Genomic DNA, 26,631 nt, shown 5'->3' with positions numbered 1-26,631 from the left:
TATGATTGTAAGTGGTGCAGCCTACTCTAATTTATAGATCAGTCTTTATCTAAGCAGGAAACCAATCCCAAACACAGCAGCCCACCTTCTATAACAAACCAAGCCTACAAGAAACAGGTCGTAAGGCTAGTTGCCGATGCACTGCATATTTCTTATGGCTGTAATGAAAAACAATGGTGGGTACTATTAGCCTGTCACAAATGAAATTACATACAAGAAAACCAATATTTGTGGAGTACAGAAGACCTCTTTGTAAGGCTAACAAATGTTTATCAAGAGCAGAAATTGATTTTTCTATGGAACACCATTATTCCTAAAGGTTTAAATGGCCCTTGGGGTCCAAGTAGTTCTCTGATATAAAAAATAGAGTGATTGATATTATGACACTGAGGCTAATGGTCTCATTGTATGTAACCAAAAGGAATTCCAGGCTTTTGCAGCTAAGACATGACCAACATCTGCTTCCTATACTGAACGAAGAGATGAGTTATTTGGCAATACTGTAGATAAAATAAGCTTTTAAAGGCTGAGGCCACATGACCATTATTAATCAATGACCTAGCAGGAGTATATAGAGATGGTTCCTCTAGTGATTTGATTAAAATCAACTCCAGCGAAGCAATGTTGAAGTTGCAACCATTTAAAAGCATTTGCTGAGTTCAAGTGATATCTTTGCTGCAAGAAGACAAAGAGGGGCATAATCGAAAGGAACGCCCAAGTTTTGTTGAGGACATCCTCGCAAAACGTCAAGATAGAGGGGCGAGGAAACCCGTATTATAGAAACAAGATGGACGTCCATCTTTCGTTTCGATAATACGGTCAGGGACACCCAAATCTTGAAATTGTGGTCGTCCTTAGAGATGGTCGTCCCTAGACTTGGTCATTTCTGATTTTCGGCGATAATCAAAACCAAGGACGCCTATCTCAGAAACAACCAAATGCAAGTCCTTTGGTCGTGGGAGGAGCCAGCATTTTTAGTGTACTGGTCCCCCTGACATGCCAGGACACCAACCGATCACCCTAGGGGGCACTGCAGAGGACTTCATAAAATGCTCCCAGGAACTTAGCTCCCTTACCTTGTCTGCTGTGCCCCCCAAACCCTCCTAAAACCCACTACCCACAACTGTACACTACTAACATAGCCCTTATGGGTGAAGGGGGGGCACCTAGATGTGGGTACAGTGGGTTTCTGGTGGGTTTTGGAAGGCTTGCTGTTTCCTCCACAAAAGTAACAGGTGGGGGGGGGGGGGGGGAAGGCCTGGGTCCGCCTGTCTGAAGTGCACTGCACCCACTAAAACTACTCCAGGGACCTGCATACTGCTGTCATAGACCTGAATATGACATCCGAGGCTAAAATAGAGGCTGGTAAAAAATATTTTTAAAGATGTTTTTTGAGGGTGGGAGGGGGTTAGTGACCACTGGGGGAGTAAGCGGAGGTCATCCCCAATTCTTTCCGGTGGTCATCTGGTCATTTTGGCCACCTTTTTGTGCCTTGTGCCTTGGAGCAGGTAAAGTTGTCCAAGTGCTCGTCAGGGACGCCCTTTTTTTTCCATTATGGGTCGAGGACGTCCGTGTGTTACGCACACTCAAGTCCCGCCTTCGCTACACCTTTGCTATGCCTCCAATACACCCCCTTGAACTTTGGCCATCCCTGCGACGGAAAGCAGTTGGGGACGTCCAAAATCGGATTTTGATTATACCGATTTGGACGACCCTGGGAGAAGCATGCCCATCTTCCAATTTGTGTTGAAAGATGGGCGTCCTTCTCTTTCGAAAATGAGCCTGATATTGTCCCCATTTTTTAGTTTTTGAAATTTACATCTGCTATCTACGGTATATAGTTTGTACAGAACACGGGGCATACTTCGCTGTTTCTCTGGTGTTGCATTGAATGTAGTCTGACTTCTTGAAGTTTGTTTAATTTCCGTTCACATATTTCTATTTTTAGTTTGTGGTTAGTGTTCTGTGTGTGTGTGTGTGAAAATGGCTAGGTATTATGTTAGCTTTAAAGGGGTAGGTTAAGAAACCACCTAGTTTTTCATAAATGGTGACATTTAGTTTAGTTTAGTTTATTCACCTATTTGCTATACCACCCTTAGTCCAGAGGCATCAAAGCAGTTCATAGCTAATGTACATAAATTATGTATATACCCTGCAGATATTTTGTGCATTGCCGGTAACTGAAGCAAAAACAGAGACATTTCATCAAGTTCATCTAAAACTGTGGGAATTCTACTATGGAACATGAATGGTTAAGGCACCTTGCTGTTTTATTTATTGACTGGGAATTTACAAGAGAAACTGACTTTGGGGAGAGAATTCATGATTTTGTAATCTGATAGTGCGAATGCAGGTGGAGGCCTACCTGTCAAGTTTAAATTGGGCCCAAAGAAATTATGCCCATGCTCTGGATCCAGAAGGACTTACCTACAGTCCTGCAGCCAATTATAGATCTTGTTTGTAGAATTTCCTATTTAAAACAGAAAAGTTAATGAAAGTATCACAAGTGGATCTTGTAAGATCTTGAAAACTAAGCTATTAGAACATGGAAAGTATATGACTGATGTTGGGGAAACCTCTTCTGACTGTGTCCACATTTGGATTCAGACCTGCGAATGTCTGATCTGAATTTACTTGGGCTTTCAGAATCCGTTCCTCTGCAATTTAGAACAAACTTTTAAAAAATGTGCTTTTATTCAGATCAGTCTGAAACATATCTGAATGACATGACGTTTGAGCATATCAGTACTTTAAAAAACCAATACACTGATTGACTTTGAACTTTCTGCCTTTCTATAGTGCACAATAAGAGACATTAATACAAGTCATTTAAAAACAAATTAATGCAGGACTTCCCAAACCTGTCCTGGGAACCCAATAGCCCCTTGGGTATCAGGATATGCACAATGAATATGTATGAGAGAAATCTGCATATGCTAAATACCCAATGGACATTCTGAAAATCTGACATGTGGTTGAGGTTATCAGGAGAGGTTTGGGAAGTTCTGCACTGGTGAACGATTTGTGATTTCACCTAATATTGCAAAAAGTCACTGAACAGAATATGGCAAAAAATACATGGTCAGGAGGCAACTGTGATCCCTAAAAGCTATCTTGACAATGGAGTTTCATCAGCTTACAATTTGTCGATTTCAGTGGCAAAAGAGTGGAGATTTAAACAATCTAAGACTAGGAGGTTCACAGGGATGGCCCTTGATTTGTGGAATAAGTTGCCAGTAGGATTGAATGTTGCAGTGAATTTGCTGTAGTTTGGTGGGCTGATATAAAACAAGATTGTTTCAAGCTACAGGCAAGAGAGCGAGTATAAGGGCATTATTTTAGGGCCAAAAGGGAAGTGATGGGAAGAGTAAACTAAATTGGCGCTCTGGAACTCATTGCTGGAGGATGTGGTTACAATGGTCAGCATATCTGGGTTTAAAAAAGGTTTGGACAAGTTCCTGGAGGAATAGTCAATAGGTTGCTATCAGATAGACATGGGAGAAACCATTGCTTATCCCTGGGATTGGTAGCATGGAATATTGTTGCTACTATTTAGGATTCCGCACAGCCATTCCAGATCTGCAGCACTTTTGAGTTTCTTAATCATCTGCCTCTGACACTAACCTTCATTATTTTATACAAAAGAACTTTATTATACTTTATTAAAAACAACTTCTACTAACAGCTATCCCAGTACTTAACTGACGTAGAAAGTCACAGCGCTGAAAATAGTTGAACCTCCCGATGCCCATTGCTACAAAAGTAATTTCTTTTTGTAGAGCAAATGTAGTAATCAATGAAGGAATATATGTATTATTTAGTTTTGGATGCCCGGTTGCAATACTCCCTAGTTCTGTTTTGACGATACTATTGTGGAATATTTCTATTTCCCCTATATTCTTTTGGACTATTTAGGGTTCCGCCATGTACTTGTGACTGGATCCTTCAATTGCTAGTTATTATCATCCTGTCTTTAATCTCTCTTTTATGTCCAAAGTCCTTGAAAAAGTAGTCTACTGTCCTGCAGCTCTCTGACTTTTCAGAAAAGATTCTTGCTCTACATCCCGGTCAGTCCGGGTTCAGGTCAAATTAGAATACAGAAACAGTTCTGACAGCTCTCTTGAGTGAACTTCACTCTTATCACAATCAACATAAACCAGTTTTGGCAGTTCTCCTTGAACTATCTGCTGCTTTCAAACTCCTTAACCATTCCCTTCTGCTTTCTCACCTGGCTTTTTGTTAGGTATTTCTGGTGGTATGCTTTCCTGGTTCACCTCTTTTCTGTTTCATCCTTCATTCCAGGTTGTTAGCCCCACTTCTACCTCTCAGGACAAGGATATCTACTATGGAGTATCTCAGGGGTTAATTCTTCCCCCTCTTTTTTTCAATCTGTACTTAAGCCCCCTTGCTGTGCTTATTCAATCATTCGGAATTTCTGCTTACTTCTATGCTGATGATTTTCTTCTCCTTCACCCAAATGACACATCTCTTTCTCTGTTTCTCCTCTTCAGTCCAGGGGCGAAGCCAGACAACAGATTTTGGGTGGGCCTAGGAAAGAATTGGGTGGGCACCAAGTGTTCTCTCCCCCTCCAAAAAAAAAAAAAAATCTCAGCTGGTGGGAAAACTCTTCTTTCCACCTTGGCAGCAGGAATGCACTGAAAACTGAGCATGCGCAGGTGCCAGTGTCGTGGAGAGTAGCGTTTTTGTTACCATCAGGGGGAAAAATTCAGCTGGTGGAGCTTGGGATTCCCACCAGTTACCACTAAACATGTGCTACTTTTGGGTGGGCCTGAGCCATAAATGGGTGGGCCTTGGCCCACCCAAGCCCACCTGTGGCTATGCCACTGCTTCATTCCTCTTTGGACTCTATTGCTGTGTGGCTTTTTGAACACCAGCCAGCCCTCAATTCAGATAAGACAGTTGCTTGCTGGTTCCCTGGTTCCATAACACCTCCAGTCTCTCCTATCTCTCGTTTTGGCTCTATGATTTCCCCAGTCTCACAATTCCTCTATTTGGGGGTAATTCTCAACTCCTACCTAGCTCATTTTCGAAAGTGATCACTGGCGATCTTCTGAAACAAATTGGGAGATCACCGGCGATCTCCTGATCCCGGCCAAATCGATATTGGTGGGGGCGTGGGTACGAGATTGCCGGCTTCGCCTTATAATGGAAAAAAAGTGGCCGGCTCGAACGAGCATTTCGCCGGCTGGACTTGGTCCATTTATTTTTAGGACCAAGTCTCAAAAAAGTGCCCCAATTGACCAGATGACCACCGGAGGGAAGCGGGGATCACCTCTCCTTACTCCCCCAGTGGTCACTAACCCCCTCCCACCCCCCCAAAAAATAAAATAAAACATTTTTTTGCTAGCCTGAAATGTCATACCCAGCTCCTTGACAGCAGTATGCAGGTCCCTGGAGCAGTATTTAGTGGGTGCAGTGTACTTCAGGCAGGTGGACCCAGGCCCACCTCCCCTTACCTGTTACAGTTGTGGTGATAAATATTGAGCCCTTCAAAATCCCCCAAAACCCACTGTACCCACATCTAGGTACCCCCCTTCACCCCTTAGGGCTATGGTAATGGTGTAGAGTTGTGGCGAGTGGGTTTTGGGGGGCTCAGCACACAAGGTAAGGGAGCTATACTCCTGGCACCTATTTTTGGTTTTTAAAAAAATATTTAGAAGTGCCCCCTAGGGTGCCCGGTTGGTGTCCTGGCATGTCAGGGGGACCATTGCACTAGAAATGCTGGCTCCTCCCATGACCAAATGGCTTGCATTTCGCCGGGTTTGAGATGGCCGGGCCCGGTTTCCATTATGGCTGGAAAACGAAGCTGGCCATCTCATGTAAACCCGGCAATCCTGCTCTAAACCCAGCGATCAATTTATTTTATTTTTTTATTTTTGTTACATTTGTACCCCGTGCTTTCCCACTCATGGCAGGCTTAATGCGGCTTACATGGGGCAATGGAGGGTTAAGTGACTTGCCCAGAGTCACAAGGAGCTGCCTGTGCCTGAAGTGGGAATCGAACTCAGTTCCTCAGTTCCCCAGGACCAAAGTCCACCACCCTAACCACTAGGCCACTCCTCAGTATTTGGAAATATGGTTTGCTCCGCCCCTTTGCGGAGCCAGCCCCGAAGATAGCCGGCCATTGATTTGGCAGGTGCCGTTCGATTATGCCCCTCCATGTCTCATTCTTACCACATATCTCACACCTATCCAAGCTCTGCTTTTTCATTCTTCGACAGCTACTGAACATTCGCCACTTTTGCAATCATGACACCTTTCACGCATCATCATCTATGCAGGCTTACCTTGCTCTACCCTCAAAGGGCTTCAAACCTTACTGAACACCTCTGTTAAACTGCTATGCCATGCCCGCCTCTTTAATCGTACGTCCTCCCTGCTTCAAAAACACTATTGGGTTCCCATGGAGTATCGGATCACCTATAAAGTTGCCATGTTAACATTCAAAGCTCTCAGGTTGGGTGCCCCTGATTACCCCTACTCACCTACAAGGGTCCTTCACTCTTTAAATGACCACCACCTGGTGCTACTAAGTCCTAAATCTGCTCAACTTGAAACAACCAGACACAGGGTTTTCTTCCCCCCCCCACCCCCACCCCGTATGGAATAATCGCCATAGTGACCTGTCCCTCAAAAATTTTAAAGCAAATGTGAAAACTTGGCTATTCAGACAAGCTTTTGGAGAGTGGGGTCTGCCAGGGATTGATTCCAGTTCGGTCGAGTTACCTTCATCATTTCTTGTGTATGTCTCACTGTCTTTCAGTGCGAATGTGTTACTATACTATCATTATTTTGAAGTTCCTTTCCCTATCTTTATATCATTAGCTTTGTACACCACTCTGTGCTGCCCTGGCAGCTAGGGCAGTTTAGCAAATAAACTATAACTGGATTGGCCACTGCTGGAAGCAGGATACTGGGGTAGATGGACCGTAGTATGGCTATTCTTATGTTCTTCTGATGGGATGTTTGTCCGTTCTATTATTATATTGACTGTTAAAATTCAAGTATTTATGTTTTAAACTTTTAATTTATTTTGGACAGCCGGTCAGACTATAAAGGTGGAATATACATTTTAAAATTAAATTAATTTAAGTTACATCACACCAATGGTCACATAACAACAAATGTAAGCATTCCTTTTGGGATTATTTTCAGTATTTTGGGGGCACAGCACCAAATTATCCTCACCATCTAGGAAGGCTTCATCCTGTTGCTGCTGTGGTGTTTCTAAGGTGTCTTGCATGGCTTTGGCAGTGGCATCTGCCTCATCCACTGTGGTGTGCCAGTGTCTGGTACGCTGTGCCCAAGCCCTGCGCCTCTGCCAGGAAAAGGAGCTCAAGACAGGTGGGCTTTCCATGGTTCTGATGAGATCAGAGCAAGAGAACATACCTACAAGAAGAAAACAGAAGTCTGTGAACCAGCACATCTCATTCTCTTTATTAATTCAATTTTACAATTCCTTATCAAGAATTATCTCGTACAGAAAAGACAAGTTGGTACAATGTTGAACAAGTCAACAGAAAATAAGAGGTAATAAAAAAAAAATGTGTCTCAAGTCTACCATTGTGGGAGAATACAAGAAAGAAAAGATCAGGACATTTTTCAGCAAAGAAAAAAAAAAGAAAGAAAAGGAAAGAAAAAGAGTATTCATCGGTACCTAGAGCTCAGGAATAACAATTTATGGGGTCCTTTTATTAAGGCGTGCTAACAGATTTAGCACGCGCTAAATGATAAGACATCCATAAGAATATAATGGTTGTCTAATCGCTAGAGTGCACTAGCGTGCCTTAGTAAAAGGACTTCTACATGAGCTACACGACTCTCTATCTGAAGGCACACCAAGAGAAGCAGCTGACAACCAAATGGGCTCAAAAAGGACATGTTTAACAAACTGGTATTTGACAACACATTTAGCTGAAACCCTCCAGGTCTGTGGAACAAAATTGGTTTCCTCTTCTTCCTAATCACATCAGATAAATCCAGATATGACAATTCAAGAACATCACATCATAACATCTAAAATACATGCGTACTAATCAGTCATGATCAATAACCAAAGCCAGCAATACTATCAAAGTAGCTGAAGTTACACCCCCCTCCCCTTTCAGAAGTCTCTTATATTGCAGTCACATTTAATGTGTCCCTGGCAGGGTAAACTTGCTGGGGCTGAGGTGTAATTCTCCACGCTGTAGGCAAATAATACACCTTGGTAATAGATGAGAAAAACAGTACATTCAGGGGCATATGCTCTATCCCGTTATGCAATTTTCTTCCAGTTTATTATACTCTATTCTTTACATTTATGGCACAATAAAACAATGAAGAGCCTACAGGTCTAATATGTGCAGGCCTCTACTGTTTCATGTTCTCGGTAGCAACGATTTACATTATTTCTATCTTTTCACATAGTCATGCAATAGTTTCACACTCTGCCTTTGCCTATTAAATGCCTCCTTTTGGTAACAACAATAAAGGCAGTTCTATAAGCTGGTACCTAAATGTAGGTACAACAAATCAAAAAAAGTCTGTAAATTCTATGCACTAGATGGGTTTGCAGATAAGATATACTTACTTACAAAACATCTGGTCTCAAAATTCCGGATAAATAACTAGACAACATTTGTTTAAACCCTCAAAGGAGTCTCCAATAACTAGACCAGGAAAAAAGGATAGGAAGTAAAATAAACTCCAAACAGAGAAGACGCTTTCTGTTCTTAAAAACCTGGTCTCTACTGCTTTGCCACTTAGTGCAGAGGAAAGGCAGTTCCAAAAAACCAAAAAGCTATGTGTACAAAAAACTCAAACATTTATCTGTATCTATAGTCCTAACGTCCATAGCAATGGTTCTAATGTCTCTAAATAGCTGAAAAAAACATGCTAAGCACTATTCTATAAATGGCGCTGAAAGGTCCTGTTTATAGAATACGTTTATCCCCAGATTTTATGTAGTGTGACTAGAGTTGCGTTAACAAATCTGGGCGTATTCTGATTTGTGCACACAACCCAATTGGTTATCAAGTCAATTAACGGGGCGATGATTGGATGTTAACAAGCAATTATCAGTACTAATTGGCACTAATTAGAATTTTTATGCACTACTCGCTAATCATATTCTTTAACATAGTCTGCATAAATTCTACCATGTAGATTCCAAAAGGAGGCGTGGCTTTGGGAGGAGCATGGGCAGGTCATGGGCATTCCTAAAATTTACGCACAGTATAACAGAATAACTTGCTCTGCATCTAAAGTTAGGCATTTTCATTGACGTAGTTTGCTGCACCTAAATTCTAGCCACATGGATGGGCTTAGGCATATTCTGTAAACTAGGGGCGTAGCCAGACTTCGGCGGGAGGGGGGTCCAGAGCCCAAGGTGAGGGGACACATTTTAGCCCCCCCCCCGGTGCTGCTGACCCCCCCGCCATTGCCGACCCCCCCTGCCACCACCACCACCAACAACAACTTTGACCCTCCCTGCCGATGACCCACTTGACCCCCCCTTCCCGCCACCATCCCTCCCCCACCATCGCCGTCGTCTACCTTTGCTGGCGGGGGACCCCAACCCCCGCCAGCCGAGGTCCTTCCTTCGTTCTGTTTCTGAGTCTGACATCCTGCACGTTGTACATGCAGGACGTCAGACTCACAGAAACAGAACAAAGCCTTGCGATCTGCAGGGCTTCATTCTGTTTCTGTGAGTCTGACATCCTGCACGTACAATGTGCAGGATGTCAGACTCAGAAACAGAAGGAAGGAAGAAGAGGACCTCGGTTGGCGGGGGTTGGGGTCCCCCCCACCAGCAAAGGTAGCAGACGACGATGGCGGGTTGGCAGCGGGAGGGGGGGTCAGGTGGGTCGGCGGCAGGGGGGATCCAGGGCCAAATCTATGGGGGCACAGGCCCCCATGGCCCCACGTAGCTACGCCCCTGCTGTAAACTATGCCTAACTTTAGGCACAGTTTATAGAATACACCTAAGCATGTTTTCGATCGGTGACAATTTTTTAGGCACCATAAATAGAATAGGTCCTTAGTGCCTAACTTTAGAGGTGAGAATTTACACCAAGTAAGCTCTGGTGTAAATGTTCAGGTCTAAATTAGGCACAGAGCCCCTTAATTCTATAACAATGTGCATAAATTCCAGGAATGCCCCTGATCCACCCATGACCCTCCCATGGCTGCGCCCCCTTTCCGGAGCTGCACAAAAAATGTATGGCTGGATCTACGTGACTAAAAAAAAACCACGTGTAAATACTACTACTACTACTAATAGCATTTATATAGCGCTATCAGACGCACGCAGCGCTGAACACTTGACATAGAGAAACAGTCCCTGCTCAAGGAGCTTACAATCTAGGTAAAACGGACAGACAAGACATTAAGGGCAATGGAAATTACAGGGTAAAGAGGAACAGGGAGGAGGAGGGCAAATGAGTTGCGGTTAGGAGCAATCTCAATTAAGACCAATTAGTGCCAATAATTGATTATTAGCACTCAATTATAGGTGCTAATTGACTCAATAAAATTGCACACACAAACTTGGTGTGCATCTAAATTTGTATGCACAGTTTTAAACGCCATTTATACAATTTCAAGGTAAGTGGCTAAGCAGTAGTGCTGGAGACTGGGAATTTTTTGGAATTGAAAGCTTCATCAACGTTTTATACTGCCCGTTCTTTTTTCCTGGTCTGGTTGGCCAATGATGTTATTGGAGCTTTGAGGTCAGATGTTTTGTAAACAAGTATATTTTATCTGCAAACCCACCCAGTGCATAGAATTTACAGACTTTTTCTGATTTATTGTATTTTGATTAAAGTTTGCTCCCTTTACAGTTGACCTAAATGTAGATACCAATAGTGCACCTGGTTTATAGACGAGCTTATGCGTGTGATTGGCACCAGTAATTGGCAATTACATGCATAAGTGCTAGGTGCTATTTTATAAACAGTGCATCTTAATTGTGTAGTGTGCAATTGTCAGGAGGACATACACATGAATTGAACATGGTATGTCATGGGCATTTCATCAAGCGATGTGCACAACTTATAGAATACTATCGACTGTGCGTCTTGCACGATGCACTTAGGTGTGTCCATTTATGCTAGCTATTGACCTGTAGACATGCCTGACATGTGGCATGTCAATGCAGCTTAGCACTAGTATTCCATAATATTATGTTATGTTATGTTATGCTATAAAAGACTTATCACTCGCCAACTCCCTCAATTTGAGATTCTAGGCGAGAGTACAATAAGTAAAAAACAAATTCTGATACAGGCATCAGAAATTACAGAAACAGATAAGATGCAATAAAAAAATCAGTCAAAAAATCATAACTAGTTAGCTGAAACAAACATCATATCTTACTAAACTCAGTAAACAAATGAGTTTTCAGAATTTTGGGAAAAGAATAATAACATCTCATTAAACGTAATTCCGTTGTTAAATTGTTCCATAATTGAACTGCTGAAAACATAAAAAGAATGAGAACATAAAGCCTTAAATCTCACATACTGTGGCATAGGATAAACCAAAAGCAATCAATTACAACTCCTGGAAGTTGTATTGCCCTTAAGCTGTTATAGAATTGGCACTAAGAGCAGGGGGGAGTTTTCAAGAAGGTGCTTTCAAGAAGCTCTGCCTTAGTTGCTAAGATAAATTTATGTGTGAAATGTAAAACAAAAATGGGATCCTTTTTGCACTCTTTTCTGGACTGTGACTCTAGAAAATTTCCAGGTAGAATCTTTGGTTAGTTTGAGATTAAGCTGGTATTAAATTCACAATAAATTGGCTTTATGAGTGTTACTGTTTGGAGCTTGAGGACCATAAACTGCATAGAACTAAGAAAAAGAAATTATATAATGCTACAATTTTGTTAATAAAGAAGGTTATGCTACAAAATAGATGCAGCAAAATGCCCACAACTAAAGCTCAGAATTGTCTAGTTTGCTTCTTTGTGATTTGGGGACTTAGAGCAAGCCCTCCCCTGCTATGTTTCATACCCCTGTACAGCCTGTTCTGAAAAAGAGTGTGCTCTATCTGTGCCACTGTAAGAGTTGAAGGGAGAGAGAGAAAGCTTGGAAGGGGATGGTTTGTGCTCTAGCAGAAGCTAGTAGGGTTCTGCTGGAATGCTCAAGGGCCAGATTTGATATTGCTACTGTCTTCAAGGGCTCCAAGCCCTTCCCTCCCATGAGTTCCCTTCCTATGCAAAGACACTGAAAGGTTGCTCTCATGAATGCCCTCAAGCTTAAGCAAGACACAGATTAAACACTGACTTAATATAAAGCACAAACATAGCTAAGATCACTCACATTCACATGAGTTCTCTCAATGTGCTTTACCTTCCTTCTGATAAGAATTCAGTTCAGCAGTAGAAACACGTGCTGACAAGTATGTAACCTATTTACATCAACATCCTCCCCGCCTCCTGAGTCCTGATGTAGCCCATCCTTGTCCTACATATTCTCAAGAGCTCTGTACAAAACTTCAGTCAAGAAACAAAATGGAGGCAAGCAACTCTGTTCTCCAGTGACTATTGGTGGGTCTTTTTTATATGAACTCACTGGGTGTTGTGCAGTCACGCTGCATTTTAAGACATCATCTTTGTCCCTTGAATGGAAAATCACAAGGTACAAAATGCAAAATTCTGGCCAGGTGTGAGGAAGGTCAGTGGAAAATTCCTCCCTCGCCATTGAAGGGGGCATTCCAACAGCCAGCAGCTGGCATGTTAGAGACATGAGGCAATGATACAAACTGATTCTGCCTTTTCAGTGGGAGCTCATTTCTCAATGGGACATTACTAGCACTGTCATTTCACTTCTGAGTGTCCCCAGCTGGACCATGTAATGTGTCTTTGAAATAACAAAGAGCTTGATTTCCATGGCTAAGTAGTCTCACACTCAGGTAGAGATGCCTCATGACCTGCATTGGTAGCTCAAGGCATCATGTTAGAGTTACATTATGCATGGTGTTTCACTGAAATATTGTACTACATAATTTAGCGCTCTGTACTGAAACAGCAGAAAGTACCTTCCTCCCTCTCCTCTTCCGCCCCCCTAGTGAAGCGCATTGCAGTAACTGTGCTCTTTCACTGCATATTATCTCTAACAGTTCACTCTGCACTTTCTCATAGAAGGAAACATAAAAGATGTTGATAGAACAATTAGGTCCACCCACTCTGTCCACTTGTACCTGCCTATTGTGCTGTCACAGGTCTAAAGTTCCAAAGTAAATGGTGGCAGATAAAGAACAAAATGGCTCATCCAGTCTTCTCAAGAACAACTTTTCCACTACTTTCCCCTTCCTTCATGTGTTTCATTCAATCTTTAAAAGTGTTTAGTGTTGTAACTGCTCTTCTGTATAGGTTATCTCATACTATGTAAACTGCTTTGACCTATTTTACCAGAAAACAGCAAATCTAATAAATGATATATGATAAACAATACTGTGTTAGAAGCAAAATGCAGTTATGTCATTGTTTCTTTGGCTTCTAACTGCTGTTCAGTGCAGGTTACCCCAGTGCTTCACTTCCCTTCTCTTTCCAGTAGGGATCCTCTGTGTTTATCCCTTGCTTCTATTAATTTTGTTCCCATTTGGTGTCTATTACCTCCTTTGGCAAAGCACTCCAGGCATGCACCATCCTTCACATGAAAAAATTATTTAATGATGCATTTGAGCCTGCATTTTTGGGACTTCACTTCAGATTATGACTCCCTAGTTCCAGAACTTCCTTTCCATTCAACTAGGTTTGTTTCTTCTGTATTATTACCAGAGCAAGCAAGGGGTCAGCAGGTCGAATGGGACACAAACGTTTTGGCTGGGTCATATTGGCTATGGGTCTGTATGATCAAAATGTGACCCACCTTTTAAATGTAGGGTCCTACCTATTCAAACTCAGTTTCAAATATTATCCCACAATTATCTATTGTAGTAGTCATTTTGATGTAGATCATGTGGGAATGATGTTCCCAAGGTTAGCAAGGTGGTAGAATGCTTGGGAAATAGTGTTCTCTTTGTTAAAGGTCTAAAACTCAAAGTAGTGCATATCCTGAATGCTGATAGTAATAGATAATGATGATTACATGCAACCAATAGGCCACTGGTCACTGGTTACATACGTAGGTGAGCCATTACTTGCTCTGATTATTATACCTTAATTGTGGTCTTCTTCTTCCCTCTGCCACTTCGATCCCCACTAAGCTGCGGTACTGTTTTTAGCTCATGGTAGAAATTAGCTGGCAGTAAACACAGAGAATATAATGAGCGTCTCGGTGTTTACCACCAGCTGATTTCTACCATGAGCTAAAAACGCTACTGTGGCTTAGTAAAAGGCCCCCTTGGTGTTTATTATATATGCACTTGAATCAAGGCCTCATGGTGGAATCAGTAGGTTGCTTGTCTACTCAGGTTGTGGGTAGAGTAGACAAGCAACCTACTGATTCCATCATGAGGCCACAACCTGAGTTCAAATCCCATACTGGGATTTCTGTCAGGTAGCCATCTATCCACTTTCTGTCGATAAATGAGTACCCATCTTGGATGGGGGAGGGGAAGGCAATGGCAAACCACCCTACTTAGTCTGCCAAGAAACCATCCTGTATGTGGCAGCCCCCATAAGTTATCTACAACTTACATATGAGAGGTTACTTTTACTTGAATTGTGCTACTGAGTTGGCTCCTATAGGATCTGCTGGAAATATGCTCTGGGTGTCCATCACCCTTTCAATGACAAATTATTTTCTCAAATTCTTTTAAAGCTTTCCTTCTTTTACCTGTATGACTCCTTGTCACTAAACCTTTTAGTCTATGGAAATTATATGTTCTGGTACTTTATTTAAGCCTGTTAGACACTGAAATGCCTTATCCAGTGGTGTACCTTCTCTGGTACCCAGAGACTAATGCTTGCATTTGCAACCTCTCTCTACCCATCACCTCCAGTCTCTTGTGCCCCCTCCCTCTGGTGCCCAATCCCAGCTGAAAGCCAAAGAAGGCTGCTGGTGGCATAGCAGGACAAGTGCTTCTCTAACCCACCACCAGCACCATTCCTGTCCACACAGTTCACAGCACATGTTTGACCTAAGCAGTGCTCTGTGTGGTTCAAAATATGGGTTAAATGTCTGTGATCCAGGTTAGAGACATGTTAGTGTCAAGAAGTGTGGGTTAGAGAAGCTCCAGGCCTGTCACACCATGGACCCTGTTGTCAGGTAGGATTGGATCACTGGGTGTGAAGAGAGAACCAAGCAGGTGAGAGAAGCAACAGACAGCCTGTGTGTGGTAGATAGAGGAACTGCTAGATTCTTAAAAGAATGAGGGCTCAGACCCCATAAAGCTCCCATCCAAAATTTTGCTTACCAAGCACTGACCACAACCAATCCTCTCCAAAACTAATTCCGTAAAAAGTGGACATCTTTCTCTAACACAGGGGTGGGCAACCACAGTCCTCGACGGCCACAACCCAGTTGGGTTTTCAAGATTTCCACAATGAATATGCATGAAATCTGTTTGCATACAATGGAAGCTGTACATGCAAATAAATCTCATACATATTCATTGTGACCCTCGAGTCACAATGAATATGTATGAGTCAATATGAATATTAAAGTTTAAATGAATATTCTAGTTTTGGTATTACCTAACAACCACACACTATCCTTTACTGCTGGCTACATTAAGAAATAATACAAAAGCCTACGCAAGCACACTAAGACCCAATAGCAAATCTGCACAGACAAGACTCTGAAAAGGCAGCATTCCAAACACGATCCTGGGCCCTTTGAAATGTACAGAGTGAAACCTGTATTGATCCAGCACATCAAGTTCACTATGAAAATGTAGCAGGCTACAGGAACAATTTGTCATTCCTGCCAGGAGATTTCCTGTCACCACTCTTGTTCTGTTTGGCACTAAATTCACTGAAAACTCTTATTAACTCATTGGGCTATGGATTTAGCTTTAACCCCAGAAACACTAATGATGCTCAGACTGCACTGTCCCTGCTATTTGTGGATGATTTGAATATTTACAGTTTCTGTAATCATCATTTAGTGTAACACCTCTCAGCAGTGAAGGCTTTCTGAGGCAATATCAGGATGGTTTTTGACCTAGAAAATTGTGCTAAGGCAACCTTGTTTAATGGAAAACTAAGCAAAACTGAAAACATCTCTCTGGCTGAAGACTGCATTGCAAAAACGTGAGGAGGAAGAAATATAAATGCATCAGAGAAGAAGTTACAACAATCCAGCACAAATTACCAGGAGAAAAAGACCATTAAATAGTACTGCAGAAGGCAGAAATTGACAATGAAAAGTGCTTTAAAATCACAGAATAAGTTACTAGTTTTCAATCCCCATACTCTCATAAAGCACTAGACTCAGAATGGCCTCATAAATATCTTGAAATATCAAAAGAAAACTCCTCCGCCCCACCAGCCTCTGTGTTCAAACCAGTGTGTACCGAGTTTGTACATCCCAAGAACTGAAGGTGACATAGATTTTACAGAAATACAGTATCACAGGCCTCCAGGCAGGAGAGATCTGACCATTTGGGCAAATGGGAAATGCCCAAGGGCCCAGTGCAGTTGGGGGGGGGGGGGGGTTACATGTCTGACATCTCTCTCCCCACATGTCTGACACCACCACTTCACATGTCTGACATTTCTCTCCCCACATGTCTGACACCACCACTTCACATGTCTGACATCTCTCTCCCCACATGTCTGACACCACCACTTCACATGTGCGACATCTCTCTCCCCTCCATCCCCGGGTCCGGCACTTCCCCTGTTTCCCCCTTTCCCCCATTTACCTTTCTCTATACTGAGCCCTGGCTGTCTGCCACTGACTGGAACCTCTTTGCCATGGCCCATCCCATTCTGATGTAAACTTCCAGCTTCCGCAAGGGTGGGCCATGGCAGAGAGTTTACAGTCAGCAGAAGACAGCTAGAGCCCTGTACGGAGAAAGGGACTTTTGAGGTAAGTGCGAGGAGTGAGAGCCAGATCCAGGGACAGAAAGGAGAGAGGGGGAGATGTTGGACCTGGGGAGCGAAGGGAGGAGGCAGAAATGATGGAGTTGCAGAGGGAGCAGAGATGGTGCATTGAGGGGAGGGAGGAAGAATGAGAGGGAGAGATATTGCATCTGGAGGGGAAGGGGGAGAAAGCTGTTGCTTCTGGGAGAGAGGGGATGTAGGACCCAGGGGCAGGGGAGTCAGGGACCTCTTATTGCCTGGGGGCCCAGATCCGTCACTGCCTTCAGGTATACTTAATAGCATCACCGGATCCAAATATTCAAAAAGTGCAGAAATATGAATGGTCACAGCTGGTTCCATCCTTGAATATGAGCCTAATGAATGAGTGAGAACTACTAATAATGAGGAGAAAGAAGCAACAAACAATAGTGACTAAAAGACAAATATGGAGGGAAATATAGAGCTACTTCAGAAACCACAAGTAGATTAACACCTGGCATAAGAATGGTCAAGGAGAGGAGAAATTAAACCTAAACGTGACTGGCTACAGAACTGGACAGCAGACTACAAAGAAGATGGTTCAGAGCCAGCTTAACAAAAAATGCTAAATCAGAGAAATGTGGATTTGGTAATGCTGAACTAGACCTAGTTATAAGTTCATAAGTATTGCCACACTGGGACAGACCAAAGGTCCATCAAGCCCAGCATCCTATTTCCAACAGTGGCCAATTCAGGTCACAAATACCTGGCAAGATCCTGAAAAAGTTCAATACATTTTATGCTGCTTATCCCAGAAATAAGCAGTGTATTTTCCCCAAGTCAATTTAATAATGGTCTATGGACTTTTCCTTTAGGAAGCTGTCCAGACCTTTTTTAAGCCCCGCCAAGCTAACCGCCTTTACCACATATTGTCACTGGTTGTGACATGCTGGCATCATAAGGCCTACTATAACAATGGAACAATAAGGTAGCATGTCTCATCCATTGGATGACATTGCTGAATCCAGAGCCAGGACTAATGAGTGGCAAATGGGGTGTCTGCCTCAAGTGTCATCCAGCAAGGGGGTGTCAGGGAACACTCTTTCTCTTTACTTCCTTCTTTCATTGGAGTGGAGGCATAGCATGCTGAGAACCAGAGAAGCCAGGGTTCAAATCCCATAGCTGCACCTTGTGATCTTGGCTCTCCATTGCCTCAGATACAAACCGATTGTGAGCCCGCCAGGGGCAGAAATACCTGAATATAACTTGCCTTGAACTACTACTGAAAGGGCTTGAGCTAAATTCAAATTCCCTGGTTCTCTATCCTCCCAGGCTGAATAGGCTGCCATAAGATTACCGGCACTTGATCCCCCTCTCACTGTACAGCCCTACAGGCCAGCAGTAGGCATTGTGTTTAATTGTCATTTCCTACCTCCCCCCTTGGGGCTAAACTCATAAGAGCTGTGAGGTTTGGTCTTGTAGCACAAGACACATTTAATTTATTGCTGGCAAGTAGGGATGTGCAGTGGGAGGGGATCCAGTATGGGTAATTTCATTGTGACCTGCTCATCCTGGGAGGGTGAGAAGAAGATAGTCTTGGAAAAGGTGTGTGTGTGTGTGTGTATGGGATAACATTTAGAGAGAGGAAGGGGGTGAGAAAGAGAGAAGAACCTCTTTAGAGAGAGAGAGAGAGAGAGAGTGATAAGGGAATAATTATGTTCTGGAGGGATGGGTTAAAAGTGGTAAAATGTGTGGAACAAGTGAGCAAGAAGAGTGAAGAGTATCCAGACAAAGGGAGAGGTAGAAGAGGGAGCAGAGTCTGGAAGGAGGAAGGGAACTAGTACAAAGAGTGACAGAATGTCTGTAGAGAGAAAAGGTACAAGTGCAAAGGGAAAGGAGTGCCTTGAATAATTATTATTTAATATTGGGTAAAACTATTAGACATGATACTACTTAAAAGTACTTAATACTGCAAAAGCCTCTGTCTAAACTATTCACCTAAATTTTATCTTGGTTAGATACCTTATGAATGACTTATTTAAATAAAACATATACTCAAATAGCAAGTCCAATGCTATCCTGGAATCTCCCAGTCCCTTCTACTACTACTACTTGACATTTCTAAAGCGCTACTAGGGTTACGCAGTGCTGTACAATTTAACATAGAAGGACAGTCCCTGCTCAAAGGAGCTTACAATCTAAACACCTCCAGATACCTACTACACTAGTCTTTAATTAACTCAAAAAGGCAAAACCCTACACCCTAACTATTGGCTCTAATAAGGCCCCTATACTTCCCCTCCCACTCACTTGCAAATGCACAGTATAGACTTCCCTCTCCGTCCCGCCCTCGCGTCAAGACATCATGACGTCAGAGGGCGGAACAGAGAGGGAAACGGAGTCGAATTGTCGGACGCCGCCTGGAAAGGAACGTCGCGCGAAACAACCTCCATCCCCTCCATCCCCGCCGCCGCTCCCGCCCCCCTCCGCATCGGGCCCCCCGCACCGACCCGACAGCGCCCCCCACCCCTTCTGACGTTATTAGTCTTACAATGAAACTTGAAAACACACAGGCCCTCTGTACTAAACATTATTCCCATAGAACAAAAGTGCAAAAGTGAGAGAAAACATTTAATGCTGGGTTTCCTAAATACAACCTGCTGATCCCACAACCGGTTGGGTTTTCACAGGGTGAAAAATAAAGGGAGGGATCACGAAGAGACAAGAGGATCAGAAGTGATTGAGTATGAGGGGAAAAGAGCCTTTACTGTTGTAAGAAGGGGATGAGGGAAAGAATGTCTGGAGGTAGAGGTAGATGTATGGAATGAAGGATCGGGAGGGGTTAGTAAGGGATTGAGAGAGTGTAAAGTGACAAGGAACTGTGGAAGTCTGGGTGAACACTGTGGAAACAGGCTTAGAGAAGAGGTGAAAGGGGGCAATGGAGTTGGCTGAAGGTAAGAGAAGAAAGGGGTTGGAGCCCAGGAGGGGTTGCATAACCAGGAAGGAGCTGGGACTGGTGCAAGAATGACATTCAGAGGAAAGTAAATGATGATTTGGGAGGGAACAAATACAGGGAATGGTGACGGAGGACTAGGGAGTGGATGATGAAGTGATGTAGAAAGTTGAGAAAGAAAGAGACAGTGGACTGAAGGAGATTGAGGACTGGAGAGGAGAACGAGGGATAACACTTATCTGGGTTTAAGGATCAATAGAAGTCCTGCTTTTTCTATTTTTCCAGTAGTAGGTCTACTGGTGCTCTGGGCCTGGTATAATATTTATAGTGCTGTCCTTTAATACCTAGTATTAGTCCTGGGAGTTAGTGCTGTTATGATAAGTTCACTGTAAAGGTTCATTATGAGTTTATGCAGGGTTTTGTTTTATTTGTAAAGTGTCTGGCGGTGGAAAGAGTGTTACTGTTCCCTAGATGACAACACAATTTGAAATGTTTTTTTATATGATGAGTTATAAGGGGAAATATCCTAGCACCATAGCTAAGTGTACTGTATGTTACAGATTTTATATTGAGACTTACTCTAATCCTCATTCTAATCCTGTGTAGAAGTCAGGCTTCATTCCCATATAGAAGTAGTTGAATGATGCTACCAGTTATACTGGTGGTTCTACTGGATGAATGATACTGGCTGGGAGGTTCTTTATGCATAGAAGGCCCTTTGGACTTTTCTAATATTGTCCTTTCTTGCTAATTTAAAGGTATGAATATGTGTTTTGGGGGGGGGGGGGTGCTTTGATGGGATTCCGTTTTTCCCTTCCCCCTACCACCACCCATTGCCACATACTTTTGTTCTAGAGACTCCATTGGTCTGCTGGTCTCACCATTCCCACCTTGACTGAAACTTCATTTAGCCTCAAAAGATTCTAAGGAGAATCACTGCTCCAGGCAGCCCTCCCCAACTCTTATGACTAAAGCAGGTTCAAATTTAAAATAAAAGGTGGTGATGGTGGTGGTGGGAGGGGAGAGGCCTGAAATTCAGAATATCTACCGGGATGTAGAAAAATCTAGTTTTGGCTCTGGCTACATCAAAAAACAACCAGAATCATGATCCTGACAAAATTTTGGGGACTTAAGTTGTCATCACCTGGGACATTCCTCTCTCACCCTTGTAAAAAAGCAAGAAACTTAGACATCGTACTAGAAGGGAAAGGGACTTGACATACTGCCTTTCTGAGGTTTTTGCAACTACATTCAAAGTGGTTTACACATATTCAGGTACTTATTTTGTACCAGGGGCAATGGAGGATTAAGTGACTTGCCCAGAGTCACAAGGAGCTGCAGTGGGAATTGAACTCAGTTCCCCAGGTTCAAAGTCCACTGCACTAACCACTAGGCTAAGAAGAGAGCTTTATTAATAATTTTTTGTTACATTTGTACCCTGCGCTTTCCCACTCACAGCAGGCTCAATGTGACTTACATGGAGCGTTAAGTAACTTGCCCAGAGTCAGAAGGAGCTGCCTGTGCCTGAAGTGGGAATTGAACTCACTTCCTCAGTTCCCCAGGACCAAAGTCCACCACCCTAACCACTAGGCCACTCCAATAGACACTTTAGTACCTCTTGACTAGGAAGGGTTGAAGGAGGAAGAGGTTCATGGTTTGTGGGAGGAGGAAGGTTATAAATGGAAATAAATCAAAACAAAAGAAAAGAAAATATGATTATACCTTTTTATTGGGCTAACTTAATACATCTTTTGATTAGCTTTCGAAGGTTTCAAAAAGTATATTAAGTTAGTCCAATAAGAAAGGTATCATCTTATTTTCTTTTCTATGTTTTGATTTATTTCTATTTATTATCTTTAAAAGTGGACTTTACCACTTTACTGGGAGGGGGAAGGAAGTAGGGAGCATTTGCTGGGAGAAGAAGGCAGGGGGGAGAGAAGCTGGAGAATAGGGGGTGGGGGAAGAAGGAGGTAGAGGGTGGACATCCCAGAAAAAATACTGATGGGCCTCCCCATTCCCAGTCATGTCCTGGTAGTGATGGTCCGCAACCCTGTGTCCTTAACCCAGTTGCTCCTTTAGCCAGAGATGCCTGTCCTCTTCCACTTGTGTGGTTCAATGATCAATTGTTTGAAAGACAAGCAGGATATACAACACAGCACAGTTCAAACAACTAATCAATGAACCTGCAGCAGTGATTTCAATGGGTAGAAACAGGAACTACATACACCCTATTATTTTGGGATTTAAGTTCAAAACGGGACTGGCCAAGAAGTCTCCCTCCAGGAGCAGGATAACTTAGAAGCTATAGTTCTTGCTGCTCCTTCATCTCTTCCCCCAACCCCTGAGTGGTGGTGTTCCTTCTCCCCACAGGCAGGCACCTGGCCATATTAACCTTATATTGAGCCCTAAGCAATCACATATTTACAGGGCATTTTTTGAGGGGGTACTTGGGGGTACTGAGTACCAACACCTTTTCCAGTGTCTGCTAAAATTGACCCATGGACCCCAAGTTTTAATGAAAGAGCTCAGGCTCTACACACCAAATCTGCCTTGTCATAGATTCTGTGACTGGTTGCAGGGGGTCTGGCTATTGTGGGTCAAGTCCCTCAGTGATCACTCCACCCCTGAAGGGTGGCCTGGCATTTGAGTACCGGCACCTTTTTTTGCTAGAAAAAATGCACTGCATATTTATGCCCTACACGACTCGGGCTCAGGCGGGAAGTTTATCCCTGTGGAATATAATTGAATGCAGAACTGCAGGAAAGTTTTGCCTTTCTTAATGTCACTGCAAGAAATCTCTCAAATGCAGGTAATCCGAAGGAGGATGATCTTAATAAGCAAATGTCTTCTCACCTTGCAAACTAACTAGTCCCAACTGTCTACTCAGTCTACAACACAGGCTGGAAAATAGCTTAGATAAACAGGTTGATACGTGTGCACTTGTGCTATTATGAGCAAGAATATGTCTAAAAATAAAGCTTTATGTGCAGGAAACCACAGGAAACTGTTTCTCCTTCCTTGGTACTCTAACGTGGGTGGTGATTGAATGATGCCTTCTCTCTGCCTCCAGAGATCTCCTTGTTATTAAACTCAGCTGACCACAGTGAGACAATCAGTTTATATTCCGCCGCCACCAGTGAGTAATTGAACTTAGTTGTTAACTGGGCTCATTCTGTGTTAGGGGGTCTTTTACTAAAGACAACTCGATCTAAAGATTAGATTGAGTTATCTGCAGCAGGGCCCATAGAAATAAAATGGGCCCTGCTGCAGATAACTCGAGCTAATCTTTAGTAAAAGACCCTCTTATTTTCTCCTGCAAAGGGGGAAAAATAGTGTGGTGTTATTAATAAAGAAAAGATCAGATATCATTTTTATTTATTTATTGCCTTTTTGAAGGGATTCACTCAAGGCGGTGTACAGCAAGAATAAGTCAAACATAAGCAATGGACAATTACAACAGTAAAAATATTCAAACAACAATACAAAGTAAGGCGTGGATGGGCATAATCGAAAGGGACGCCCAAGTTTTGTTGAGGACGTCCTCTCAAAATGTCCCGATGGAGGGGCGGGGAAACCCATATTATCGAAACAAGATGGACATCCATCTTCCGTTTTGATAATATGGGTGGGGATGCCCAAATCTTGAAATTTAGGTCATCCTTAGAGATGGTCGTCCCTAGACGTGGTCATTTCTGATTTTCGGCGATAATGAAAACCAAGGATGCCCATCTCAGAAACAACCAAATGCAAGCCCTTTGGTGATGGGAGGAGCCAGCATTTGTAGTGCCCTGGCCTCCCTGACATGTCAGGACACCAACCGGGCACGCTAGGGGGCAGTGCAGTGGACTTCATAAAATGCTCCCAGGAACTTAGCTCCCTTACCTTGTCTGCTGAGCCCCCCCCCAACCCCCCCTAAAACCCACTACCCACAACTGTACACCACTACCATAGCCCTTATGGGTGAAGGGGGCACCCAGATGTGGGTACAGTGGGTTTCTGGTGGGTTTTAGAGGGCTCGCTGTGTCCTCCACTAACGTAACAGTTAGGGAGGAGGATGGGCCTGGGTCCGCCTGCCTGAAGTGCACTGCACCCACTAAAACTGCTCCAGGGACCTGCATACTACTGTGATGGAGCTAAGTATGACATCTGAGGCTGGCATAGAGGCTTGCAAAAACTATTTTTAAAGATGTTTTTTGAAGATGGGAGGGGGTTAGTGACCACTGGGGGAGTAAGGAGAGATCATCCCTGAATCTCTCCAGTGGTCATCTGGTCATTTCGGACACCTTTTTGTGCCTTGGTCATAAGACAAACAGGACAAGGTAAAGTCATCCAAGTGCTCGTCAGGGACACCATTTTTTCCATTATGGGTTGAGGACGTCCATGTGTTAGGCACGCCCAAGTCCCGCCTTCTCTACACCTCCGATACACCCCCTTGAACTTTGGTCGTCCCTGTGACGGAAAGCAGTTGGGGACGTCGAAAATCAGCTTTCGATTATACCGATTTGGACGACCCTGTGAGAAGGACGCCCATCTTCCGATTTGTGTCGAAAGATGGGCGTCCTTCTCTTTCGAAAATGAGCCTGATAGTATACTATATTACAATGCCAACACAATACACAATAAAACATTTTAATAGACAGCATAGGGTGTAAGCAAAGATAAAACATTTAGACAGATAAGATACAATAACAGGAATAAGAAAATAAGGGACTAGTTAAATTCTTTCCCACTCCAGTGATACACATGGACAATGGATTAAGGTTTGCTGGGAAGTTAATAACACTCACATGCTTATTATCAATTTATATATTGTCCTAATATAAATGATCCCACAATCTTTGATGAAATAGCTGATACTATGACCAATGATGGTTCCATACCTGCGATTTTGGGGGTGAGATTTTAATTTAATTTTAAATCCGGACCTGGACAGGTACTCTGCAGTGTCTTACAAAAGAACTAAATCTTGGCATAGATTACAAGAGATCATCTATCAGTTGAAATTAGTAGATCCTTGGAGACTTTTATATCTGAATGATAGGGGTTATACCTTTTTTTCTCCACCTTGTAAGTATCACTTTGTCTAGTTTTCTAGACACTACGGAAATCCATAATAATGTTATATCTGACCATAAGGTCATAACTCTGAATTTTTCCCATATCTGCAAACTTAAAAAGTCCAATTCTTGGCGTTTAAATGCTCTATTAAAGAATTCTTTGATATTAAGTATTTGGGAGTCCTGTTTGGCCGTATGCTGGAAGACACTATCATGTATAATGCTACACAAATAATAGACATGGTGAAATCTCTGACTGAATGTTGGTCTCCGTTGAAAATATCCTGGTGGGGGTGCCTTGAATCTATAAAGATGGTAATTGCACCAAAAAAATACTATATACTAACCCCCTGTTTACAAAGCCACGATAGCAACTGCCGGTGCAGTAATGTTAACACAGCCCATTCACTTTGAATGGACTGTGTTGGTATTGCCGTGTAGCATTGTAAACAGGGGAGGTAAGTATGTTATCTTGTTTATTACCATTGACAACCTATAAAAAGATTGAGTCTGTACTCACTTCATACTTGTGGAACAAAAACACCCCACGTATTGCTGTCAAAAAACTAAATGCCTCTAAATTGCAAGGAGGTGTCAATTTTCCTAGCCTGTATGATTATCATTTGATGTTTTGGCTGCATCAAGGATCAAGATAGTTATCAAGATAGTGGATCAAGGATGCATCCACAGATTTATCATTATGGTTACAGTTTGAACAAGAAAGATTCATTATAGTCTTAGTCTTATCCCTTTTATGCACAATCTCAAATCAATAGATCAAGATTCTATTACTAAGTCCACTAAAACTGCTATTCTAGAATTGAGAGCCAATTCCTTTTAACATTACAGTTTATCGCAATGGCCCTCATATGGAACAATCCACTCATTATAATACAAAATTACATGATAAACTGGTCTTCGTGGCAAAAGTTGGGTATTTGGTCTATAGGTCAATTAATAAAAGAGAATCGATGACTTTCCTTTGAAGAACTAGGAAATTAGGAGATTCTGAACATAAAGCATAGGTACGTCCCAGCAAAATATTCAATCTTAAGAAAAGATATTATATATAAAAGAGGAAAGGCCTCAAGAAGCCCCCAGCATAAGTTTTAACTTCGGGGGGCTGGACTTCTTCATCATCGGCCGAAAACCTCTTAAAGCTCTTTAATTCTTTTAGATCTCTTAAATCTTGATTCTCTTAGATCTTAGCCTGTCATTGTGAGTCATTGAACCATACCTTTACACAACTTAAATGTTTTGTGTTACAACACATAGAAACATCCTGGAATCGGTTTGGAGGTAACAGGAAACATATACTTGTCCAAAGTGAACAGCGCTGGATATTCCGATTAAATTCGCTGGCTCCCACAGGTCTCAGTGGGAGAATAGAATGGTGCCATTTCTTTTAAGTACTTTGGTGTCAATAGAATCTGTTTTTTCTAATAACCTCTGATGAATACCTTTATGAATTTTTGCACTTAGAAGTATTTTTGGCACATCAGTAGGCTCAACCTTATGCAAGCGGTGTTAGGAGTCATCCCCGTCGAATCTAAACGCTGATTGGCCTCTGTGAAAACAGGGCGTCTGACGTAGCCGGCTTTCAAGAGCGGCCATTTTTGGCCGTGGTCGGCTATCGAGGTGTATGAAGGACCCGCACAACAGAGAAT

The 26,631-nt window shown here is 42.8% G+C and overlaps 1 protein-coding gene across 1 annotated transcript in view; it reads right to left on the bottom strand.

Moving 5' to 3' along the window:
• TESPA1 (thymocyte expressed, positive selection associated 1) overlaps positions 1-26,631 on the bottom strand; it is a 106,662-nt gene that overhangs the window by 56,950 nt on the left and 23,081 nt on the right. The window contains exons 2-3 of the mRNA XM_030195470.1: positions 7,210-7,410; positions 2,428-2,470 (exon numbers count right to left, since the gene is read on the bottom strand). Of these exons, the coding sequence (XP_030051330.1) occupies positions 2,428-2,470; positions 7,210-7,408 (242 nt within the window). The 5' untranslated portion in view covers positions 7,409-7,410. The remainder of the gene's footprint in view (positions 1-2,427; positions 2,471-7,209; positions 7,411-26,631) is intronic.

The sequence above is a fragment of the Microcaecilia unicolor genome, chromosome 3 (genome assembly GCF_901765095.1).
Source record: "Microcaecilia unicolor chromosome 3, aMicUni1.1, whole genome shotgun sequence".
Lineage (NCBI taxonomy): Eukaryota > Metazoa > Chordata > Amphibia > Gymnophiona > Siphonopidae > Microcaecilia > Microcaecilia unicolor.
This window is presented reverse-complemented; position numbering and strand designations above follow the sequence as displayed.